This window comes from Salmo salar, chromosome 06 (genome assembly GCF_965601325.2).
Source record: "Salmo salar chromosome 06, fSalSal1, whole genome shotgun sequence".
NCBI lineage: Eukaryota > Metazoa > Chordata > Actinopteri > Salmoniformes > Salmonidae > Salmo > Salmo salar.
In genome coordinates this window covers 31968425-31989307 of record NC_138296.1, presented here as the reverse complement: position 1 = coordinate 31989307, position 20883 = coordinate 31968425, and the positions used below count along the sequence as shown (strand labels likewise).

The 20883-nt window shown below is 42.4% G+C and overlaps 1 protein-coding gene across 3 annotated transcripts; it reads right to left on the bottom strand.

Annotated features, from left to right (window-relative positions):
- Nucleotides 1-788: 788 nt before the first annotated feature.
- Nucleotides 789-20089, bottom strand: LOC106601563 (3 beta-hydroxysteroid dehydrogenase type 7). 3 transcript variants are annotated; one of them, XM_045720145.2, is made up of 7 exons: nucleotides 19864-20089; nucleotides 12272-12534; nucleotides 8534-8689; nucleotides 6789-6897; nucleotides 4887-4986; nucleotides 4168-4330; nucleotides 789-3988 (listed from the first exon to the last, which is right to left on the bottom strand). In XM_045720145.2, exons 2-7 carry the CDS (start codon nucleotides 12429-12431, stop codon nucleotides 3576-3578), a joined length of 1101 nt encoding a protein of 366 aa, XP_045576101.2. In that variant the 5' UTR covers nucleotides 12432-12534; nucleotides 19864-20089; the 3' UTR covers nucleotides 789-3575. The 3 variants fall into 3 exon arrangements, with proteins under 3 accessions (XP_045576101.2, XP_045576103.2, XP_045576102.2); XM_045720147.2 differs by lacking the exon at nucleotides 19864-20089 and adding an exon at nucleotides 18622-18747; XM_045720146.2 differs by lacking the exon at nucleotides 19864-20089 and having other exon boundaries at nucleotides 12272-12677.
- Between the last annotated feature and the right edge of the window lie 794 nt (nucleotides 20090-20883).

Genomic DNA, 20883 nt, shown 5'->3' with positions numbered 1-20883 from the left:
TGTGAACTTGAGTCATGTGTGGGGTCGTGGAGGGGAGATGCTGCACATGCACAAGAACATTTTAGTTTTGTCTGAGTTCAATCAATAGCACACATAATCTCCATTTCTCATTGTGTGTATGTGTGTGTGTGTGTGTCTTTGTGGTGTGTAAGTTATTTTATAACAATCTTTGTACCCTGGTGGTGTACAGCTTTCATGGAAATGTGAACAAAGGTGATGTTTCACTTTTTCTAATGTTGGGGTTACTCTAGGAAAAGTCAACACATTTAAAGTTGAAAAAATATAATTTAGGGGGTTTTCTCTGCTGTTAAACAAAGTGGCGGGTCATTTTTTACCCTTAAGACAACACAAGGGCTAAGTCTGCAGCTCTATCCTGGATGGAAAGCTATCTATCAAGGATGAGGCAAAAAGTGTTCTTTTAATGGTAGCTTTTCAAACATAAAATATATACACTGTGGTGTTCCTCAAGGAAGTTGCCTAGGCCCACTTCTCTACTCTATCTTTACTAATGATTTACCTTCAGTAATGAACAAATCAAGAGTGGTCATGTATGCTGATGACTCTACAATGTATAGCACAGCATCAGAATGTAATGAGCTAACATGTCCTGAGCAGTGAACTAAGAATGGTGTCTGAGTGGGTTGATATGAACAAATTGGTGTTGAACATTTCTAAAACTAAATGTATTGTATTTGGTTCAGTTTTGTACTTGCTGATGATCCCCAGTTGAATGTGTTGATGAATAGAACACATGTAGAGGAAGTGAAAAAAAACGAAACTACTAGGCATCATGTTGGAAGCAGCTTTATCATGGTCAGAACACATAGATAATATTGTTATTAAGATGGGTAAGGGAATTGCTGTTACAAGAAAATGTTCAGAGTATGTAACATCTAGCACTCTGAATCAGGTGATTCAATCCCTGATCCTATCACACTTAGAGTACTGTCCAGTTTCTGGTCATCTGCAGCAAAGAAAGATATTGAAAATCTCCAAATCGTTCAAAACAGGGCTGCCAGATGAGCTCTTCATTGCTCTATCTGTATGAATATTATCCAAATGCATCAGCATCTCTCATGGCTTCACATTAAAAACAAATTACTATTCAGTCTTCTGATCTTCTTTAGGAATATTATATTTTTCAAAAAACCACAGTATTTATCAAGCCAGTTGGTACATACTAGCAACATGCAAAACCACCAAACCAGACAGGCAAATTCAGGGCAGCTAAGACAACCCAAGCCAAGGACAAATCGCCTTAAATCTACAGTTTTATATAGAGCCATAGCTGAATGGAACTCTTTAACAATCCATATAAAAATTGGGCGAGCGGTTTGCTGATGTCAAGGTTGTGAACAGAGTGCACCATGGTGGCAGTGGGGTTATGGTATGGGCATGCATAAGCTATGGACAATGAACACAATTGCATTTTATCGATGGCAATTTGAATGCACAGAGATACCGTGACGAGATCCAGAGGCCCATTGTTGTGCCATTCATCCGCCGCCATCACCTTCTGTTTCAGTATGATAATGCACGGCCCCAGGCCGGTATACAATTCCTGGAAACGGAAACTGTCTCAGTTCTTCCAAGGCCTGCATACTCACCAGACATGTCACCCATTGAGCATGTTGGGATGCTCTGAATCGACTTGCACGACAGCGTGCTCCAGTTCCTGCCAATATCCAGCAACTTTGCAAAGCCATTGAAGAGGAGTGGGACAACATTCCACAGGCCACAATCAACAGCCTGATAAATTCTATGCGAAGGAGATGTGTTGTGTTGCATGAGCCAAATGGTGGTCACACCAGATACTGACTGGTTTTCTGATTCACGCCCCTGCCTTTTTTGGTAAAATATCTGTGACCAAGATGCATATCTGTATTCCAAGTCATGTGAAATCCATAGATTAGGGCCTAATTTATTTATTTCAATTGATTGATTGATTTCCTTAAATGAACTGTTACTTAGCAACATTTTTGCATTTTTTAAAATATTTTTGTTCAGTATAGTATAGTCTTTAACTCCCCTGATTACTTGTAGCTGTATATTCCGTTAGTTTGTGCTGTTGGTCTCACTCAAGTGGCTGCTAGCACCGTCATGAAAAGGGGCATGAGGGAATCCCTACAATATTACGTCTTTCTAAGTAGTAAGAATACTTGGAAGCAGGCGTCGGGGTAGGTTCCTTGTCAATCATCGGCTTATTGGTAAGTAAATCAATCAAACCTTTATTAATGCAATTGCAGACAGAAGTTGACAACGGAAACACAGCACGTATGTTTCAGAGTAAGTTCTGCAAAATAAAAAAGGTCAAAGTTGCTGTAATATACTTGCAGTCAACCACTAGTGGTGTAACTGCCTAAGTCAACACCTTCTAGTCATGAGACCAAGTCCATGCATATACAGTTATGCAAACTTGCAGGAGAAAACAATAGTTCCAGTGTTTTCTAAGGGCTCAGCAGTAATTTTCCATTCACATATGTCTGACTTGTCTCTTATCTATTTACTCCCCTGCAGGGGTCTGTGTCTATGTATCTCTTTTAGCTTTGAGGCGCTTTCTCACAGACACCCTGTTTTGACTGCAATGGCTCACACATCTTTCAGACCGTTCTGTATAAGAGGCAGAGGCTAGAAAAGAACTGTGGAACAGTATTAAACATTATAATGCATATATTGCTAATCTAAAATTATAATAATAATCAATAGGCATGAAATATAAAATTAACCTTTGTCTGAAGTTTAAATCTGAATGCACTGGGAAATGTTATCTTTAATGATTTTTTTTATTATTATTGTTTTTAAATTGGCAGTGCATTCCGATTATAAAATCACCTTAATGTATAGCAGGTGATTCATAAAAGTCTAAAATCACATAATCAGACAATATTCTCTGTGTGCATTAATGCATGTTTAAGATGTAAATACTTATTTTCTGCACTAGTGCTCTTCAACAAAAACAGATTAAGTCTATGTAGTGATGATGTCTTGTGGAAAGGTATTGCATTTTCATGTATGTATTGCAAAATATGTATAGCAATGTATTGCACTGTGTATTGTTGGAAATAGACTCAAAACAATTCATGAGCAGCTTTCCTAGATCACATACCTACACCCTTTTATAACTACAATCACATATCTACCCCTTTTTTAAGAAGATGAATATCGCAATGTTCGATAAAGCCCAAACTTTTTATATTGTCTCTTATTTAGGGCTGGGAAGCGTCTCATGTGAATCAGAAGATCATGGGATGGATAAGTGACCCATTTCAGTGTGGAACATGGCTTGTCATCATTTTGCCTGAGGAGCTACAGGCTAGCCACAAGTAGTGACAGGTAGGAGGACATAACCATTTTTGAAGAACACGTGCAGGAGGTCATAGTTCAGGGTTTAAGAGTTCAGGGGTCAAGAGTTTGTTTGCATACGTGTAATGATAATAATGCTTATGATGGAGCAAACATAGTGAGAATATAAATCTGAGAAAGTCCTCTCACTCCTCCATCCATCCAGGGTTATGATGTGTGGTGCATCGGTTTAGCCCAGACAAGGTTCCGCCAGACCAGCAGATCAGCCCAGATCAGGAGTCCTTGGGGCCTGCGAAGGGAAAGGTGTCCACCCATCTCTGTGTGCGGGCCTTGCACTGTTCCCAGTCATAGAGGGGGCGGTACTGGAAGTGGCGCTGGGCCTTGTCTGAACCCACTGTGAAGGAGGTGCTGGCCACAGCGAGTGTGTAGCGATTGAGTAATGGTGTGTAGCTGCACACAGGCTTCAGCACCCAGCGGAGCAGGTCATTCAGGCACGCCACCAACCACAGCACCAATAGCGGCACACGGACCTGGCGGAAGTTGAACCCAGACAGGAACTGCATGTTGAAATCCTCATAACTCTTGTAGGGTGAGTCGTCATAGCAGAAGTAAACTTCCCCTCCAACCCGTTGGGGGTGCTCTCTCAGGGAGCGAGCAGCCAGCAGATGCATCCAAGCCACGTTACCTGAAAAAAAAGGAAACTATGCTGAGAACGTGCATACCACTAGCCTAATCCACTAGGGCTGGAGAACAAGTTAAGTAGCCACCTTGGTACATAACCAAGAGCTCAGTAGAAAATCAGCTAAAAGGATGCTCAAGATCTTGTAGGTGTGGCTAGGTATCAGCACGGGTTTCAGGACTCACCTGCATAGACACGACCATGTTCCGTGTCCTTTGGGACGCCTCGAATGATCCAGCCCCCTGTCCTCACACCCATCTGATAGAAGTCCCTCATCAGCTGGTGCTGCTCACCATAGATCCCTGTGGGACGGAGGGAGCATGTGTACAAGCAGGCCCCTTCATTCACCTGGCCAGAGAGAGGAGAGGAAGGATGTGGTAACAGAGCATTAGAAACTGATGGGAGTGGACGGGAAATGAAAACCCAGATTCCCAAATATGCAGTTTTAACTCAACATGTTAACAGAAGGGTGGAGTAGACTAACGCACAAGGGAACACTTAAACAGCTTTTTGGCAGAGTAACAGTGAAGTTGAAAAGAATTCTACCATTTATCATAACTCAGAAATATTAGTTTTTTTGCGCAGAGTAACAGCACAAATGTGGCCATTGGGCGAAAAAATCTTACATGCAACATAAGCTCCAAAACAAATTTTTCATGGATTACTATAGTGTATTTGTGTTCTGCGGTACCTTTTTGAGCAGTTCAGTCAAAGAGAGAGAATAAGTATCTGAATAAGGTCCATGAAGGGATTCCCTATCTGAATCAGGCTATTAATGAGGGTACCATTAAAGGCAACTAACCCCCGGATCTTTCAAAATGTCCATCAAATAAAAGTGTGTGAGTTGGTCTGTGTGTGTTATTACCGCGTCTTTGTATGAGATGTGACGTGTTTATACAAGTACCTTATTGCCGTTGGCCTCCAGCACCAGTTTCTCTGCCTTGGCCTTGCTCCTGGGGTAGGGCATATCATGATAAACATTGTAGACGGTGTCTTCATCACCTCTGTGCATGAAAGAGAGAGAGGGAGACGGTGGGGGGGGGTGTTATTATTTGATGACCTTTGAACAGAATATCACATGTGGAATGTGGAATGATTCAGTATAATAGCCAGATGGACACTGGCAGTTTCATCCTGTTGTTTCTGTGAATATTTTAGCAAAGTCAGTCATGCATGTAAAGGCTGACAGACATTTTCCCCCGGACACTGTGAGTGCTGATGTGAAAGGAAGAGAATAACAAACACATCTGCAAATCCACAGTGTGTGTGTGTGTGTCTGTCTGTCTGTCTGTCTGCATCTGGAAAATATCTTCAACACGTGACAGCTGGCAGGATGACTTCAGGGTTGGCTGGTGATCAACTATTTCCCTCTTCCCTCTCTCTCTCTCTGTCACTCTAATTCCTTGGTATGACAGAAATGAGTTTAACATCTGAAATGTTACGAAAAAGATCCGATGACGCTACACAAAAACATCAACGCTCCCAGGACATGCCAGCCTAAAACAGGTCAAACCAGACAATGCTTTAAGGCTTTGTGTACCTGAGCCTATTACCTAACACAGGGCTGTTATTATGATGTAGTTATTGTTGCCACACAGTTTTCCTGACATCATCACACAGCATTGCAAAGTACATGGGCCTGGCTATGTTCATATTGAACTGGCAATGTGCAGCTTCAATTCAATGGTGCAGATGAATTCTATCCTGTGATGTTCCTCATACCTACTACTGACTGTCATCATCTTTGTCACATATCCACTTATCTTCTTATAGGGACCATATGTGATAAGTACATTCCTAAACACACCTAGAATAACACACAATGACGTACACTGAGTTTACCAAACATTAGGAACACCTTCCTAATATTGAGTTTCACCCCCCCCACTTTCTCCCTCAGAACAGCCTCAATTTGTCAGGGCATGGGCTCTACAAGGTGTTGAAAGCATTCCACAGGGATGCCTGCCCATGTTGATTCCAATGCTTCCCACAGTTGGCTGGATGTCCTTTGGGTGGTGGACCATTCTTGATACACACGGGAAACTGTTGAGTGTGAAAAACCCAACAGTTGCAGTTCTTGATACAAACCGGTGCGCCTGGCACCTACTACCATACCCCATTCAAAGACACTTAAATCTTTTGTCTTGCCCATTCACCCTCTGAATGGCACACATACATAATCCATGTCTCAATAATCTCAAAGCTTAAAAATTCTTCCCCTTCATCTACACTTCATCTCCACTGATTTATGTGGATTTGACATCAATAAGGGATCATAGCTTTCACCTGGTCAGTCTGTCGTGGAAAGAGCAGGTGTTGATAATGTTTGTATATGTCTGCCACATCAGAGAGGCTAGTGCTTTAGTCTGTGTAAGAGAGGGAGGGATGAAGGAAGTGTGCCTTGATGTGGGCTCTGCTTCATATCCATCATCTATTAGACCTTAACGCAACACTATGACTGGAATGCTCTCTCATGTCTCTCTAATAATAATCATCATCTTTATTGTCTCTCTCTATTCCTGTCTCCTATCTTTCCCCTGACCTGTCCATCTACCTCTTTATGCATCTCTCCTCGCAGTAAATGTCTCTCGATGGAGAATTAGGGAAGAATTGAGACATACGAGTTCATAGAGAAATCAGAAAATAAAATAAATAGTCACATGGCTGATATAATACAGATAAGGGAAATCTCTACCATACGGGCTAGACAAAAGACAGATGGAGGAGAGGAAGTGATTTAGTGGAAAGAGGAAAAAAAGAAGAAAAGCCTAAAGGAGAAACAGATATTTGTGAAGTAAAAGTCTACCTGATAAAGGGGTCTCCTTTCACATTGGGGCCGACCACCTCCATGCTGCTGGTGTAGACCAGATACTGAATACCATTCTCCACACAGGCATTGATCACATTCACAGTTCCTGTTAGAGAGACGGAGAGAGGAAGAGAAACATTCTAGAGGCCAATAACTAGAGGTTATCATTGATTTAATTGCAGAAAGAAAGGGCTAGGATGTGGTGCGGTCAACATGAAGTGCGTGCAGAACATCTGGTCAGAGATGTTGGCAGACGATGAGTACACAAGTACCTGGAGGAGGATGTTGTAGGAACTAGCCCCGGATGATAAGTGTTTTCTCAGAGCTCAACACAAACATCCTAGAAGGATTTGAAACATCTGATATACAGTAATTACACTAACTAATACAAACAACTATTCCTGTGAGGACAATGTCACATTCTCCAAGAGATGAAGAGCAGAAATATGGGACAGATACCCAGATCTGGGACAGTGAGACACACACCCACCACAGTACGCCACCCACCACAGTAGGCCACCCACCACACGGGGAATAGATAGAATAACCACAAACTGGAAACAAAGTGTCAGTGTTCAATTGGGCTTATATAATGCTTCCAAGGGCTTGCTATTTTAATTTGATGTTGTTAGTTTAATAGAAAACAGTTGACTTGCAGTCGATCACAGAGAGCAGCTGATTCTCTTCAATAAGTTGAGTTTGTAGGTAATTCAGTTGCATGAAAACCACCTGACAGGCTGGCACTAACCTTATCGTGAGATGTGAAACCTTTTGAGATGAGTCTTTTACAGCCATTTCAATCTCATGACAAGCACACACACAATTTCTATAAACAGGCGACTCTCAGAGACTCACACACACACACCATTTCTGTAAACAGGCCTTCTCAGAGACTGACACACACACCATTTCTATAAACAGGCCTTCTCAGAGACACACACACACACCATTTCTATAAACAGGCCTTCTCAGAGACACACACACCATTTCTATAAACAGGCCTTCTCAGAGACACACACACCATTTCTATAAACAGGCCTTCTCAGAGACACACACACCATTTCTATAAACAGGCCTTCTCAGAGACACACACACCATTTCTATAAACAGGCCTTCTCAGAGACACACACACCATTTCTATAAACAGGCCTTCTCAGAGACTCACACACATTTACCCACTACATAAATAATGACCTTATTTGTGTATGTCTATGTTTGCTCACTATAAAACCATTGTTGTAGTTGTCATCCTTAACAGACTCAAGGGGCAGTTTTATAGTCAGAATGTTCAGAGGAAAACACCAGGCACTATAGGAAGGGAGAGGCGACAGGCAAACAGGAAAAACGTGGGTTATACCATGAATCACAATAACATTAGGGAACACTATTTCATGGGTTTTCATGAGTCTCCATAACAGTTCCTGTTGTGGTATTCATTTACAGTCAAGAGAAGCCAACCACCCCTCCTATGTTTGTCTCGTTCTATCATCAATCATCTCGAAGGCAACCATTTCTCTCTCCTCTCTCCATTCCCTTCTTCGTAAATCCTCCTGTGTCTTAAGGCTTCCACACATCGCATCGAATGCGGATCTAGTGTTCGTCTGCCCACCGTTCAGCGAGCTGTGTTTTCGGGACCACTCGCTGTAGACGTCTGACTGACCACATTTTTTCTGCGATTCTACGTGTAAAAATCGGTGCGTATTCTCGGCCAGTGAATGCTATTGCTGTGTCTGAGCCCTTACCTTGAACATTCACAGCCTGGATGACTGTCTCAGGGACTCTGTGCCAGACATCCACCAGGCTGGCCGTGTGGATGACCAGGTCTGCCCCCTTGGACACCTCCAGGACACTGGAGTAATCTGTGATGTCCCCCTGCGTCACCACCACCTTTACTCGCTCTGACGGGGGAGAGAGGGAGAAAAGTGGAGGGGGGGGTTGTAAGATGTTAGATATAGTGTAAAAGAGATTGTTTTCACCGGAATGAAATATCTATAAAACTGATCTACAATGCACAATAATACAATAGATCCTAGATTGAGATTGGACAACAAGACATGGACATCATGTACAGAATAATAGCCTAAGAGAAGAATCAGACATATTGTGGTTAGAAGGTCTAGGTACATATGTTGTGTGAGGAGGAAGCAAGTCTTTCTATGCATGTTTCCATGGCTATATGAAGTATTCTTTGATTCTTTGACTTGAGTGTTCATTTGTTTCCTCTAAATCAGATCCTACATTGCCTAGCTACCTAACCAAAGTTGGGTCCACTGAGGAACTCTGTCTGTTTCTGGAAAAAATGTAATCTGATGTTGCTATAAAAGACCCAATCACCCCACCATAATTAACGTCTTCTCATACAAGGTCTTTATGTTTATTGGAACACCGGTAGGTGGGTCACAACAAAATCACGTTCTCACAAATGTGTCTTTTGAGAGCATTTGTCTGTTTGTTCCGTCTTTCCTTCTTGGAATGATAAGATGGAATAGAAGCTGCCCTTATTCTCAGTTTGCTGTCCCTGGCTTGGCTTATCTAGATCATGGCCTTGAAATATATCTGATGACCATGAAGCCAGGACGGGTCTGGAGTCCAAGTAACCACAGGAATGGTCCCGACTCATAAAAAAATACACTCTTGCCTTGAAGTCACACTACTGCAGCTGTCTCTTTTAGCTCTGCCTCAGTGGCTTGGTTAAGTAGCAAATCAAATCAAATTGTATTAGTCACATGCGCCGAATACAACAGACCTTACAGTGAAGTGCTTACTTACGAGCCCCTAACCGACAGTGCAGTTTCAAAAAATACGGATAAGAATAAGAGAAAAGCAACAAGTAATTAAAGAGGAGCAGTAAAAAATAACAATATATACAGGGGGGTGCCGGTACAGAGTCAATGTGCGGGGGCACCGGTCAGTTGAGGTAGTATGTACATGTAGGTAGAGTTAATTAAAGTGACGGGGGGGGGGCAGGGCAATGTGAATAGTCTGGGTAGCCATTTGACTAGATGTTCAGCAGTTTTATGGCTTGGGGGTAGAAGCTGTTTAGAAGCCTCTTGGACCTCTGCACGGCAAGTGCTCCGGTACCGCTTGCCGTGCGGTAGTAGAGAGAACAGTCTATGACTGGGGTGGCTGGAGTCAGACAATTTTCAGGGCCTTCCTCTGACACCGCCTGATATAGAGATCCTGGATGGCAGGAAGCTTGCCCCAGTGATGTTCTGGGTCGTTCGCACTACCCTCTGTAGTGTCTTGCAGTTGGGGGCCGAGCAGTTGCCAGGCAGTGATGCAACCAGTCAGGATGCTCTCGATGGTGCAGCTGTAGAACCTTTTAAGGATCTGACATTATTTTATGATTTCCATTGAACCAAACCTAAGCTAGGTTCTGTAATTACCCAGTAACTACAGCAACTGTAATTGAAGTAATTACAGGAAGTGAAAGCTTCAGTCAACCTTGTCCTCTGAAGTTTACAAGCCCCTCTCTTACTAGGCTACTGTAACTACATGAGATGCAGCAGCGGTTCACATGCTACGCAACAAATACACCAATAACCAAGTTAAATTCTTGGTTTGTTTTGGTTATCGGTTTAATCACTCATACCCTTCTCTGTGAAAACATATGTATGCTTCATATCTAAAGAGAACCTACAGAACGCAAATACTTTAGAAACATTTCAAGCAAAGGCTCAAAGTTAAGTTGCAAATCTCATTCAATCACAGCTTCTTGGTCTTTTCAGTTCACTGTTACAACGAGATTAGAACTAGACTATGAGCTCTGATTACATAAAGTGTACTAAAGGCCTCCCCATGGCTGGGCTATATGAATACTACCAGCCACCAGGCTTTGTGCACGCCTTGGAATAGCCTACATCCCTCAAACTCAAGTCGGGGCCTCGAAGCCAGCTCCACTGCGGTTTTTCAATGTTCCCTTCTAATCAGTGACTGATGTAGACCTTGGTCAAGAGGTGGGTGCAATGATTAATCAGGTAGAGCAGAAAACCAGCAAGCTCCAGACATAGTATGAGGGGAATACCACAAGTCATTTTTTAAATTTTTCCTCAGCCCCTACATCTCCTCTACTTGAAAAGCACATTCTCACCAGGGGAGAAATATATATGTTCTGTATTTAAGAGAAAACAAGGTGTTCTAATATTACCTGGATGTAGCCTACGGCAATATAGGAGGTTAAAGACTAACAATGTAAGCCTATCTGGGCGATTTCATTTGTAATCAATGCCAAGTATTTAGCTCATCAGTCATACACATCTATGGAGTGATCTTCTATCACCGAGTTTGGAGGAAGGCTCTGTCCAACAAACCTGTCAGTCTGTGATGAGCGCAGCCTTCCCCACATACCACCCTGCCTTTCCGATTCATATTCCACACAAACGGAAAAGTCACACAAGGTGACAGGGTGCAGGTGGAGATTCCTGTTATGACAGTGACATGTCACAGGTTACGGGAAATTACATAGGCCGGCTGCAGTGTTCCAAGAACAGGAAATGGAATTAGGAGGGGTGTGGGCCATCTGTGTCCATGACCCCATCATGTTATTACATTGTTCATGCAGACCGATGCAGTCAAATCAAACGCATTTATAAAGAGCTTTTTACATCAGCAGATGTCACAAAGTGCTTATACAGAAACCCAGCCTAAAACCCCAAACAGCAAGCAATTCAGATGTAGAAGTGACCTCAGCGGAGTGCAGATATGTGTTGTTTACCATCCTAACATTTCCCTTTCAGTGACATTCGCTAACTCTCATCTCTGTCACACTCTAGTATGTATCTGACTTTCCCATCTCTCCCTCTCGGTCCATCTACCTACTGCCCACTCTCCACCTCTATCCCATATATGGCTCTGCTTCTGTAGTGAAGACTGACAATGGAATAAAAGTTTGTACAAAGTTAGTAAATTAAAATGTGCATGTTCTTATGCCTGAGAATATAAGAGTAAGAAAGGTGTAAGCCAAAAATAAAGGGTGTCAGAAAATAGTTTTCATGGAATACAGCTGATATCCAGAATCTATTTGATTGGGTATGTATGTGGGTAAAGGTCTGTGATGCTAGTCTAGGTTCTCTCACTTTCAGTCATTTCAATGTGCTATGGTAGATAAAGACCCTAACTGTTTCACTGAGGAGTTGATACCCCACCTCTTCTCAGTGCATAAACCCCTGGACATTCATGATTAGAGGTCTTGCCCACTTGAGCCTCTATATATCTTGCTAGGAGTAGCTTAGCCCAATAATCATTGTCACCATGAATAAGTAACTTAACTATCATGTTTAAAACGCCACTAGTCCCACAACTGCAAATCATTCTGGACATTTATGAGCTGTTTTCAACTCAGCAGTCTCGTGTGGTGTTTGGTTATGCCAATGAAATATGCATAAAACATTATTAGACAAAACTACAAAATGGGGTTTGAGCATGTCAGTGAACTGCCAGACATTTACAATTTATGTTTCAAGCATATATTTTTGTTTTACCTGTGCTGTGGCCATTTAAACTTGCGTCGATGTGTTTGTCAAAAAGTCGAATTTCGGTTACCGCATCCTCTTTCTCCAAAAGGATCTGTAACAGGTGTTGTCCGAGGAACCCACAGCCCCCGGTGACGAGATAAACCAGGCCCCGTTCTTTAGTCGACATTCTTCAATGTTGCTAGTTGCTACTATCAACGCGTAATGTTTGGTTGATGAGCTACTGAGTCGTCCTTGTTGATCTTCTACAACTCCCTCTGCGATCCAACGTTCTAAAAGAGCGGAGAGAGAGAACAAAATGAAGAAAGACAGGGAGGTAGAGGTGCGTTCAGTCCTCTTAAACGTTTGCTGCGTTGAACAACGGTGTGTACTGAACGACACGTTCCCCAAAAATGTTATTGTACGTTCTTGAATAGACTACCGCTTGGTAGATGTGGCTAGAAACAATGTGTGACGTGTTTTAAGGGAAGTGGTCATGCTGACAGTGTTCCCTAACCCTCCTCGTTCGCCAACCCAGGTCGTTCAGTACAGCACCGTTTCCGTTCAATTGAACGTTCCAGAACGTAAAAGCGTACTGAACGCAGCCCTGATCGGTTTGTACACAGCGTTCGGAAACTGCTCCGCTTCACTGGACTTAATTGATGACCTTCGACTTAGTGTTTGTTCTATCATCAAAGAAAGGCAAAGATCACTATGCAAAATGAACTCGATTGGTCTTCTCGTTTTAATGCATGTTACTGTAGATAGGCTATATGCCACCATGATTAGATTATAGTTTATTAGTCACATGCTCAGGGTTGCAGATGTAATGGCAGGGTACAGTGAAATTATTGAGCTCCGACAGTGCAGGTCAAAGGGAAGTGATTGAAACATTACACCAAAAAATATATACACATATTTCCAACTGTAACAGTGATAAATGTCCATTGGGGTGGGTACAGGATACATGTTTGTTGAGGGGGGAAATGTCCATAGAGGGAGCAAATAGCTGACTAGTGGTGGCTATTCAGCAGCATTATGGTCTGGTGGTAGAAGCTATTGGCCAGTCTGTCAGTTTTTGCCATTATGCTCCTATACTGCCCCCGTCTGAGTGATGGAAGCGGGGAGAACAGACCGTGGCTCCGGTGGCTGAGGTTCCTGATTATCTTCTTGCCCTTCCTGTGACACCTGGTGTTGTAGGTGTCCTGGAGGGCAGGCAGTGTGCACCCAATGGTGCGTTCGGCTGAGCGCACCACACTCTGTAGTGCCTTACCGTCAGCAGCGGTGGAGTTTCCATACCAGGCTGTGATGCAGCCCGACAGTATGCTCTCGATTGTGCTCCTGTATAACACTGCTGCAGGCTGTCGCCTTGAAATTCTACTGTATCCTACACCCGCCACGCAAGTTCACATTCCACACAAAAAACTACATGAAGGCAACATCTATGTAGAGCACTGAATGATTTATTTATTGTGTAGGCTATATGACAGAGGGACTCTGGTTTGGGGACTAGAACAGTCATAATCAGTACGGACCTGCTATGTTCACTAGAAATATATTATTCACTGTCAGCAGTGGCGTGTATTCATGGACGCCAAGGGAAGCCAGGCTTTCCCAAATATTTAACCAATAAAATAAAATCTAAAATAATTTCTTTCATCTCTGTGTTTTCATAAATTTACGTCAATTCGCAAGTAGCTGAATTTCACCAGAGAAATCATCCGAGCGAGGGCAACAGCGTCCCTCTGTCTCAGAATGTGTAGCCCATGTATCTGATGCTGTCTGGACCAAAAGACTATTACATGTTGCCGCCATAGCATTTGATTGATTGATGCCAGCAAGCACTTGGCCTCCCATGATTTAAAAACAATATAATATTAAATAATAATAATTAGCCAATCAGCATTGAGCTGAGCTCAACTGTGGGTTGTCCTGGTGCCACAAAACGCCCCCCAAGGGAGCCCAGTTTGGATTTGGCTTCAGACCATTCAAATAACTTCCTAAGCAAAACATCATTTTCTGGTCTGCTTGTGTTGATGTCCTGCAGCAACTAGCTTGCTAAATCCACCCTTTCCTAAGCCATGGATGGAGAAGGGATTTGGACTTTTACATAATTCTCTGCACAGGCCAATGATTATGACATCGATTCTGATCGAACCATAAATTCCTGTTGTGCCACTGGCCTGAGACGATTGAAGTTCAATATGTAGCCGAGTAGGCTCACGGTAACTAACTAGCTAGCTAACTTAGCTGGTTCATTGTTGCCCATGCCAGGTACTTAGGCTAGCAAGCATTTTAGCTAGGTATCCAATAACAACAAAAACTAAAAGTGTATGACAGAGTCATAGACCGATTTCCCAACAAAGAGAGGATGGCATTAGCGTTCAACTAGTCTAAAAGTAGGGTGAGTTAACATGTTATGTTTTACTTGCACGCACACACACACACACACACACACACACACACACACACACACACACACACACACACACACACACACACACACACACACACACACACACACACACACACACACGTCACCAAAGATCCTGGCATACAGCAAAGCTACAGGATAAGGCACAGAGAGACATTTCAGAGACATCCACCTAAAATGATAAGTGGTACTACATTTAAAGCAATGCGTATGAACACTCGACATACAGGCACGTCAAAGACACGGACACAGACACACACCAATTCCATTAACACATCTATCTCCAGGCCATCAGACTGTTAACCTGTTAAATAGTTAAATAGTCACCACTAGCCGGCCTACTCTACCCTGCACCTTAGACTGCTGCCCTATGTACATAGTCATTGAACACTGGTCACTTTAATAATGTTTATATTCTGTTTTACCCACTTCATACGTATATACCAGTGGAGGCTGCTGAGGGGAGGACGGCTCATAATAATGTCTGGAATGGAGTCAATGGAAATGTATCAACCACATCAAAAACGTGGTTTCCATGTGGTTGATACCACTCCATTCCAGCCATTATTATGAGCCATCCTCCCCTCAGCAGCCTCCACTGGTATATACTGTATTCTATTAAAGGCTTATCCTATATAACTACTGCTGTACACACCTTTTCTATTCATATACTGTCCATAAACACAGCATTATGTACATAAAGGACTCTGACATTGCTCATTCTGATATTTCTTCATTTATTTTATTTTATTTTTGGGATTAGTGTGTTTGGTTTTGAATTGTTAATTATTACTGCACTGTTGAAGCTACAAACGTAATTATTTCGCATTACCTGCGATAACATCTGCAAAATGTGAAACAGACCAATCAAATGTGATTTGATCTAACAAAGTTAGTTTTATTTTTGAGTGTGATAGCTGGCCTCAGCCTTGAGATTGGGAGCTTAGTTATGGCACTGTATCAATAAATACACTGAACACTTTGTTGATAGTTACTGACGCCTCAACTGATCGTTGTCAAGGGGTCGTAATCAAGGGGTCAAACAATAAGGAATCACTGTAGGGATTATTAATATTACTCATAAGTTAAAGGGATATATTTACAATAGACAGGTACAGTTGAAGTCGGGAAGTTTACATACACTTAGGTTGGAGTCATTAAAACTCGTTTTTCAACCACACAATTTCTTGTTATCAAACTATAGTTTTGGCAAGTCAGTTAGGACATCTACTTTGTGCATGACAGAAGTAATTTTTCCAATAATTGTTTACAGACAGATTATTTCACTGTATCACAATTCCAGTGTGTCAGAAGTTTACATACACTAAGTTGACTGTGCCTTTAAACAGCTTGGACAATTCCAGAACATGATGTCATGGCTTTAGAAGCTTCTGATAGGCTAATTTACATAATTTGAGTCAATTGGAAGTGTACCTGTGGATGTATTTCAAGGCCTACCTTCAAACTCAGTGCCTCTTTGCTTGACATCATGGGAAAATTAAAATAAATCAGCCAAGACCTCAGAAAAACAATTGTAGACCTCCACAAGTCTGGTTCATCCTTGGGAGCAATTTCCAAATGCCTGAAGGTACCACGTTCATCTGTACAAACAATAGTATGCAAGTATAAACATCATGGGACACGCAGCCATCATACCGCTCAGGAAGGAGACGCGTTCTGTCTCCTAGAGATGAACGTACTTTGGTGCGAAAAGTGCACATCAATCCCAGAACAACAGCAAAGGACCTTGTGAAGATGCTGGAGGAAACAGGTACAAATTATCTATATCCACAGTAAAACGAGTCCTATATCGAAATAACCTGAAAGGCCGCTCAGCAAGGAAGAAGCCACTGCTCCAAAACCGCCATAAAAAAGCCAGACTACGTTTTGCAACTGCACATGGGGACAAAGATCATACTTTCTGGAGAAATGTCCTCTGGTCTAATGAAACAAAAATAGAACTGTTTGGCCATAATGACCATCGTTATGTTTGGAGGAAAAAGGGGGAGGCTTGCAAGCCGAAGAGCACCATCCCAACCGTGAAGCACGTGGGTGGCGGCATCATGTTGTGGGGGTGCTGTGCTGCAAGAGGGACTGGTGCACTTCACAAAATAGATGGCATCATGAGGTAGGAAAATTATGTGGATATATTGAAGCAACATCTCAAGACATCAGTCAGGAAGTTAAAGCTTGGTCGCAAATGGGTCTTCCAAATGGACAATGACCTCAAGCATACTTCCAAAGTTGTGACAAAATGGCTTAAGGACAACAAAGGCAAGGTTTTGGAGTGGCCATCACAAAGCCCTGACCTCAATCATATAGAACATTTGTGGGCAGAACTGAAAAAGTGTGTACGAACAAGGAGGCCTTCAAACCTGACTCAATTACACCAGCTCTGTCAGGAGGAATGGGCCAAAATCCACCCAACTTATTGTGGGAAGCTTGTGGAAGGCTACCCGAAACGCTTGACCCAAGTTAAACAATTTAAAGGCAATGCTACCAAATACTAATTGAGTGTATGTAAACTTCTGACCCACTGGGAATGTGATGAAAGAAATAAAAGCTGAAATAAATAATTCTCTCTACTATTATTCTGACATTTCACATTCTTAAAATAAAGTGCTGATCCTAACTGACCTAAAACAGGGAATTGTAAAAAACTGTGTTTAAATATATTTGGCTAAGGTGTATGTAAACTTCTGACTTCAACTGTACATAAGTATATGGAAAAGCATCTATTCTCATTATAAACTGAGACAAGTGTTGTTCAGAACACACAACCCAGTTGGTCATCATGTCTGTCTAAAAGTGTGTGACAGAGTCATAGACCGATTTCCCAACATGAAAGAGAGGAGGATGGCATTGGCATTCAACTAGTCTACAAATAGGGTGAGTTGACATGTTTTGTTTTACTTGCTCACACACACACACACACACACACACACACACACACACACACACACACACACACACACACACACACACACACACACACACACACACACACAAATAAGTACCATGGACAGCCACATGATATTTAACAACATCGATTGAACTAAATTGTTTTTGGTATCTTTAAGTTTGTTTTCAGTCTATTAAACTAAGCATATATAGCCTTGTTGATTTTATGATGTTTAAATGTTTAAGTTGAATTGGTGCTGGAATGGCGGAGGCAGTGCTCCTGTTGACTTTGTGCTGACTTGCGGTAACTCTGTGGTTGTAAATCAGTAGTTTATTTAGTAAACTGTCAAAAACATTAACTTGCTTGAGATAACTGTTTGTTACATGCGATATTTGCATTGTGGACTTCACACAGATGTGGCTCTCCGGTTTTGTGATGAAACAAACAGTATGTGTAGTTGAATTTATTCCGCAACTGTGTGACTGTTGTCTTCTAGCTGTCACGGCCTTATTGTGTATAACCATGGTGTATGAACTAATGGCTATAGAGCAAACAATGCAATTGTCACAACAGGTTGTAATATGGCTTTTTTACTGGCTTGGCTTGGCTTGCTCAATGATTTTAACCACGGAACTGTTCTACCTGTCAGTCTGGGGCAATGAAGCAGACAGCCCCAGTGGTCTGAAAAAGTCTTACTTCCTTTAATTCTTTCTCTCTGACTGGACTGGATTGAATATCATGTCAAATGTCAGAAGCCTTATTGTTCTCCTGTTTTAACAACATGGCCATTCATCCAACATCTCTCTGTGTCCAATAATAGCCTTCTTGAACAGCCCTTGTAAGTCATGCACATAGCAACATTTGAATGGACAACATATTGTGAAACAGATATTGTACTAGTGTAAAGTGACACACATGGTATTGTTTTTCCATTCCTTGCAAATTTCCAGACAGTCACATGATTTACAGACAAGTCACCTATAGTCTCAGCTACAGACTGCAAAACATTGTCATTGTCAGGTTAAATGAGAGCATATTACTCACAGCGCTGAATCAGGCAGTATTTACTGGTTAAACAGCCTCGTTATACCCATCCTGTCACAGTATCCACAGAAAATAGTGCCCCTCCTCGGCCGGGCGGCGCTCGGCGGTCGTCATCGCCGGTCTACTAGCTGCCGCCGATCTGTGTTCGTTGTGTTTTGTCTGTCTAGGTCCGCACCTGTTTTCGTTTCTGTCATTAGTGGGGGGGTTATTTAGTTTGTTCCTTTGGGGTTGTGTGTTGTGCGGGATTGTTGGTTTGTCAGCGGGGTTTTACGCTGTGGCCGTGTCTTTTTCTCCTTCGTTTTATTGGAGAATTTATTTTTCTCGCCGGGCTGCGCCCCGTGTGTGATTTTCCCTTTGTGGATTACCTGTGTCCCTTTTGGGTATTGTGCACTCCCTGTGCCTTTTTGATCACCTAGTGTTTGGGTGTGAATAAACTTCGAGCTACTGGACAATATCTCCTGCATTTGACTCTGCTCCTTCCTCCTGCCCTAAGTACCCGTGACACATCCTGAACTTTAAGTTACCGTTGACCATCTGCTAAACAGTCTCACTGATTTGGTTGAATGTGGAGTATAACTGATTTTGACAATCTAGATCAACTATCAATGAAGATGGCAAATTATTATTTTAAAATGCATGTCACAAAGTGCCCCCAAAAGAACAGACCAAGCTTGTAAGTGTCCTAGGTCGGGAGAAACCTCAGAGCCTCATCACTTAATTTTGAAGGCCACTAGATGCTTGAAAACAAAGTGAAACAGATGCAATTTCAGTAAATAATTTACCCATTATGTTTGGGTTATGCTCATTCAATGAGGTATGTCCTAAATGAATGAATGATAAACATTCAATAAACAACTTCTAAAATGTTCTATTTAGGGTTTTACAACTTGGCTTCACCTAGTTTTTGTAAATTATTTTACAACATGCAACTTTGCATAATAACATATTGGTTATCATGAGTGAGTTCAATCACCCTTGTTATAGAAGCAGAGTTCATGAAGTAAAAAAATAACAAAACCAGCTCAGAAAATGCATACTTCTTCGCCACATAATGGTCTAAGTGTCTGTTAACCCAATTCCATACAAGGTCACGTCTTGCTTATTTGTGTTTCCTCCTCCTCTGACACTACACTTTGCAATCCACTTGGCTTCATTTAGAAAGCACCACGTTTTCTCCATCTCTATCGCTCTCACACACACAGGAAACACAGTTTTCAGGTGGAACTTGACTGACAAACGTACCTTCTGTTGTATCCTCTCTATGCACAAGGGCATTGCAATTTCCGGCAAATCTGCAAGTTCCTGTACGACATTGTGTGCGTTCCACTATGCACACTCACCCTGATGACATACAGTATAGTACCACACAGGGTAGTAGAAGACGATATAAAAAAGATTACAATGTATTACAAAATCGCTTGACGACCCTATATGGATATTATTCTACTACGGTCTGGTACTCCCCCCCCCCCCCCCCCCCCCCCCTGAAAGCTAGATTGCAGATGAATAAGAAAACGGAAATCTAATATCCCATAACTCTTTGCAACAATGCGCTAGTCCAATTTTTTTATTTTTGTTTCCCGAACGCTGCCGCATGCAATTATTACGTTGTCATAACTTGTATATTTTCAAACTAGCCTGAACGTGTCTAACACACCGACTGCGTCATTGCATCACTGCGTCATTGCATCACTGCTCCGTAACATTTTGCGCAGCTAGTCAACTATACTGATGCTGGTACCTTTTGCAGATGGTCGCATGCGGTTGTACACATGGAGGAGAGAATCATTTTCGCAGTGTCCTCAAAACCGTGTCTTTTTGACACAACTGCTGACAGCTACAGGGACATTAACACAAAAAATGCTGCTTGGAGACAAGTGTCCACGATAGTACTCTCCTCTTCCATCCTATCATCTCTTCCCTCTGCTCAAACCTTCTCCAACCTATCTCCTGATTCTGCCTCCTCAACCCTCCTCTCCTCCCTTTCTGCATCCTTTGATTTTCTCTGTCCCCTATCCTCCAGGCCGGCTCGGTCCTCCCCTCCTGCTCCGTGGCTCGACGACTCACTGCGAGCTCACAGAACAGGGCTCCGGGCAGCCGAGCGGAAATGGAGGAAAACTCGCCTCCCTGCGGACCTGGCATCCTTTCACTCACTCCTCTCTACATTCTCCTCTTCTGTCTCTGCTGCTAAAGCCACTTTCTACCACTCTAAATTCCAAGCATCTGCCTCTAACCCTAGGAAGCTCTTTGCTACCTTCTCCT

What these genes read in the sequence shown, in the direction of transcription:
- LOC106601563 (XM_045720145.2), bottom strand. Translation starts at nt 12,431, where the DNA reads ATGTCGACTAAAGAACGGGGCCTGGTTTATCTCGTCACCGGGGGCTGT. An exon ending in CCAGGCTGTGAATGTTCAAG is followed by an intron (nt 6,898 to 8,533) that starts GTAAGGGCTCAG and finishes TCTCTCTAACAG; the next exon opens with GAACTGTGAATGTGATCAAT. An exon ending in ACATGGTCGTGTCTATGCAG is followed by an intron (nt 3,989 to 4,167) that starts GTGAGTCCTGAA and finishes CTTTTTTTTCAG; the next exon opens with GTAACGTGGCTTGGATGCAT.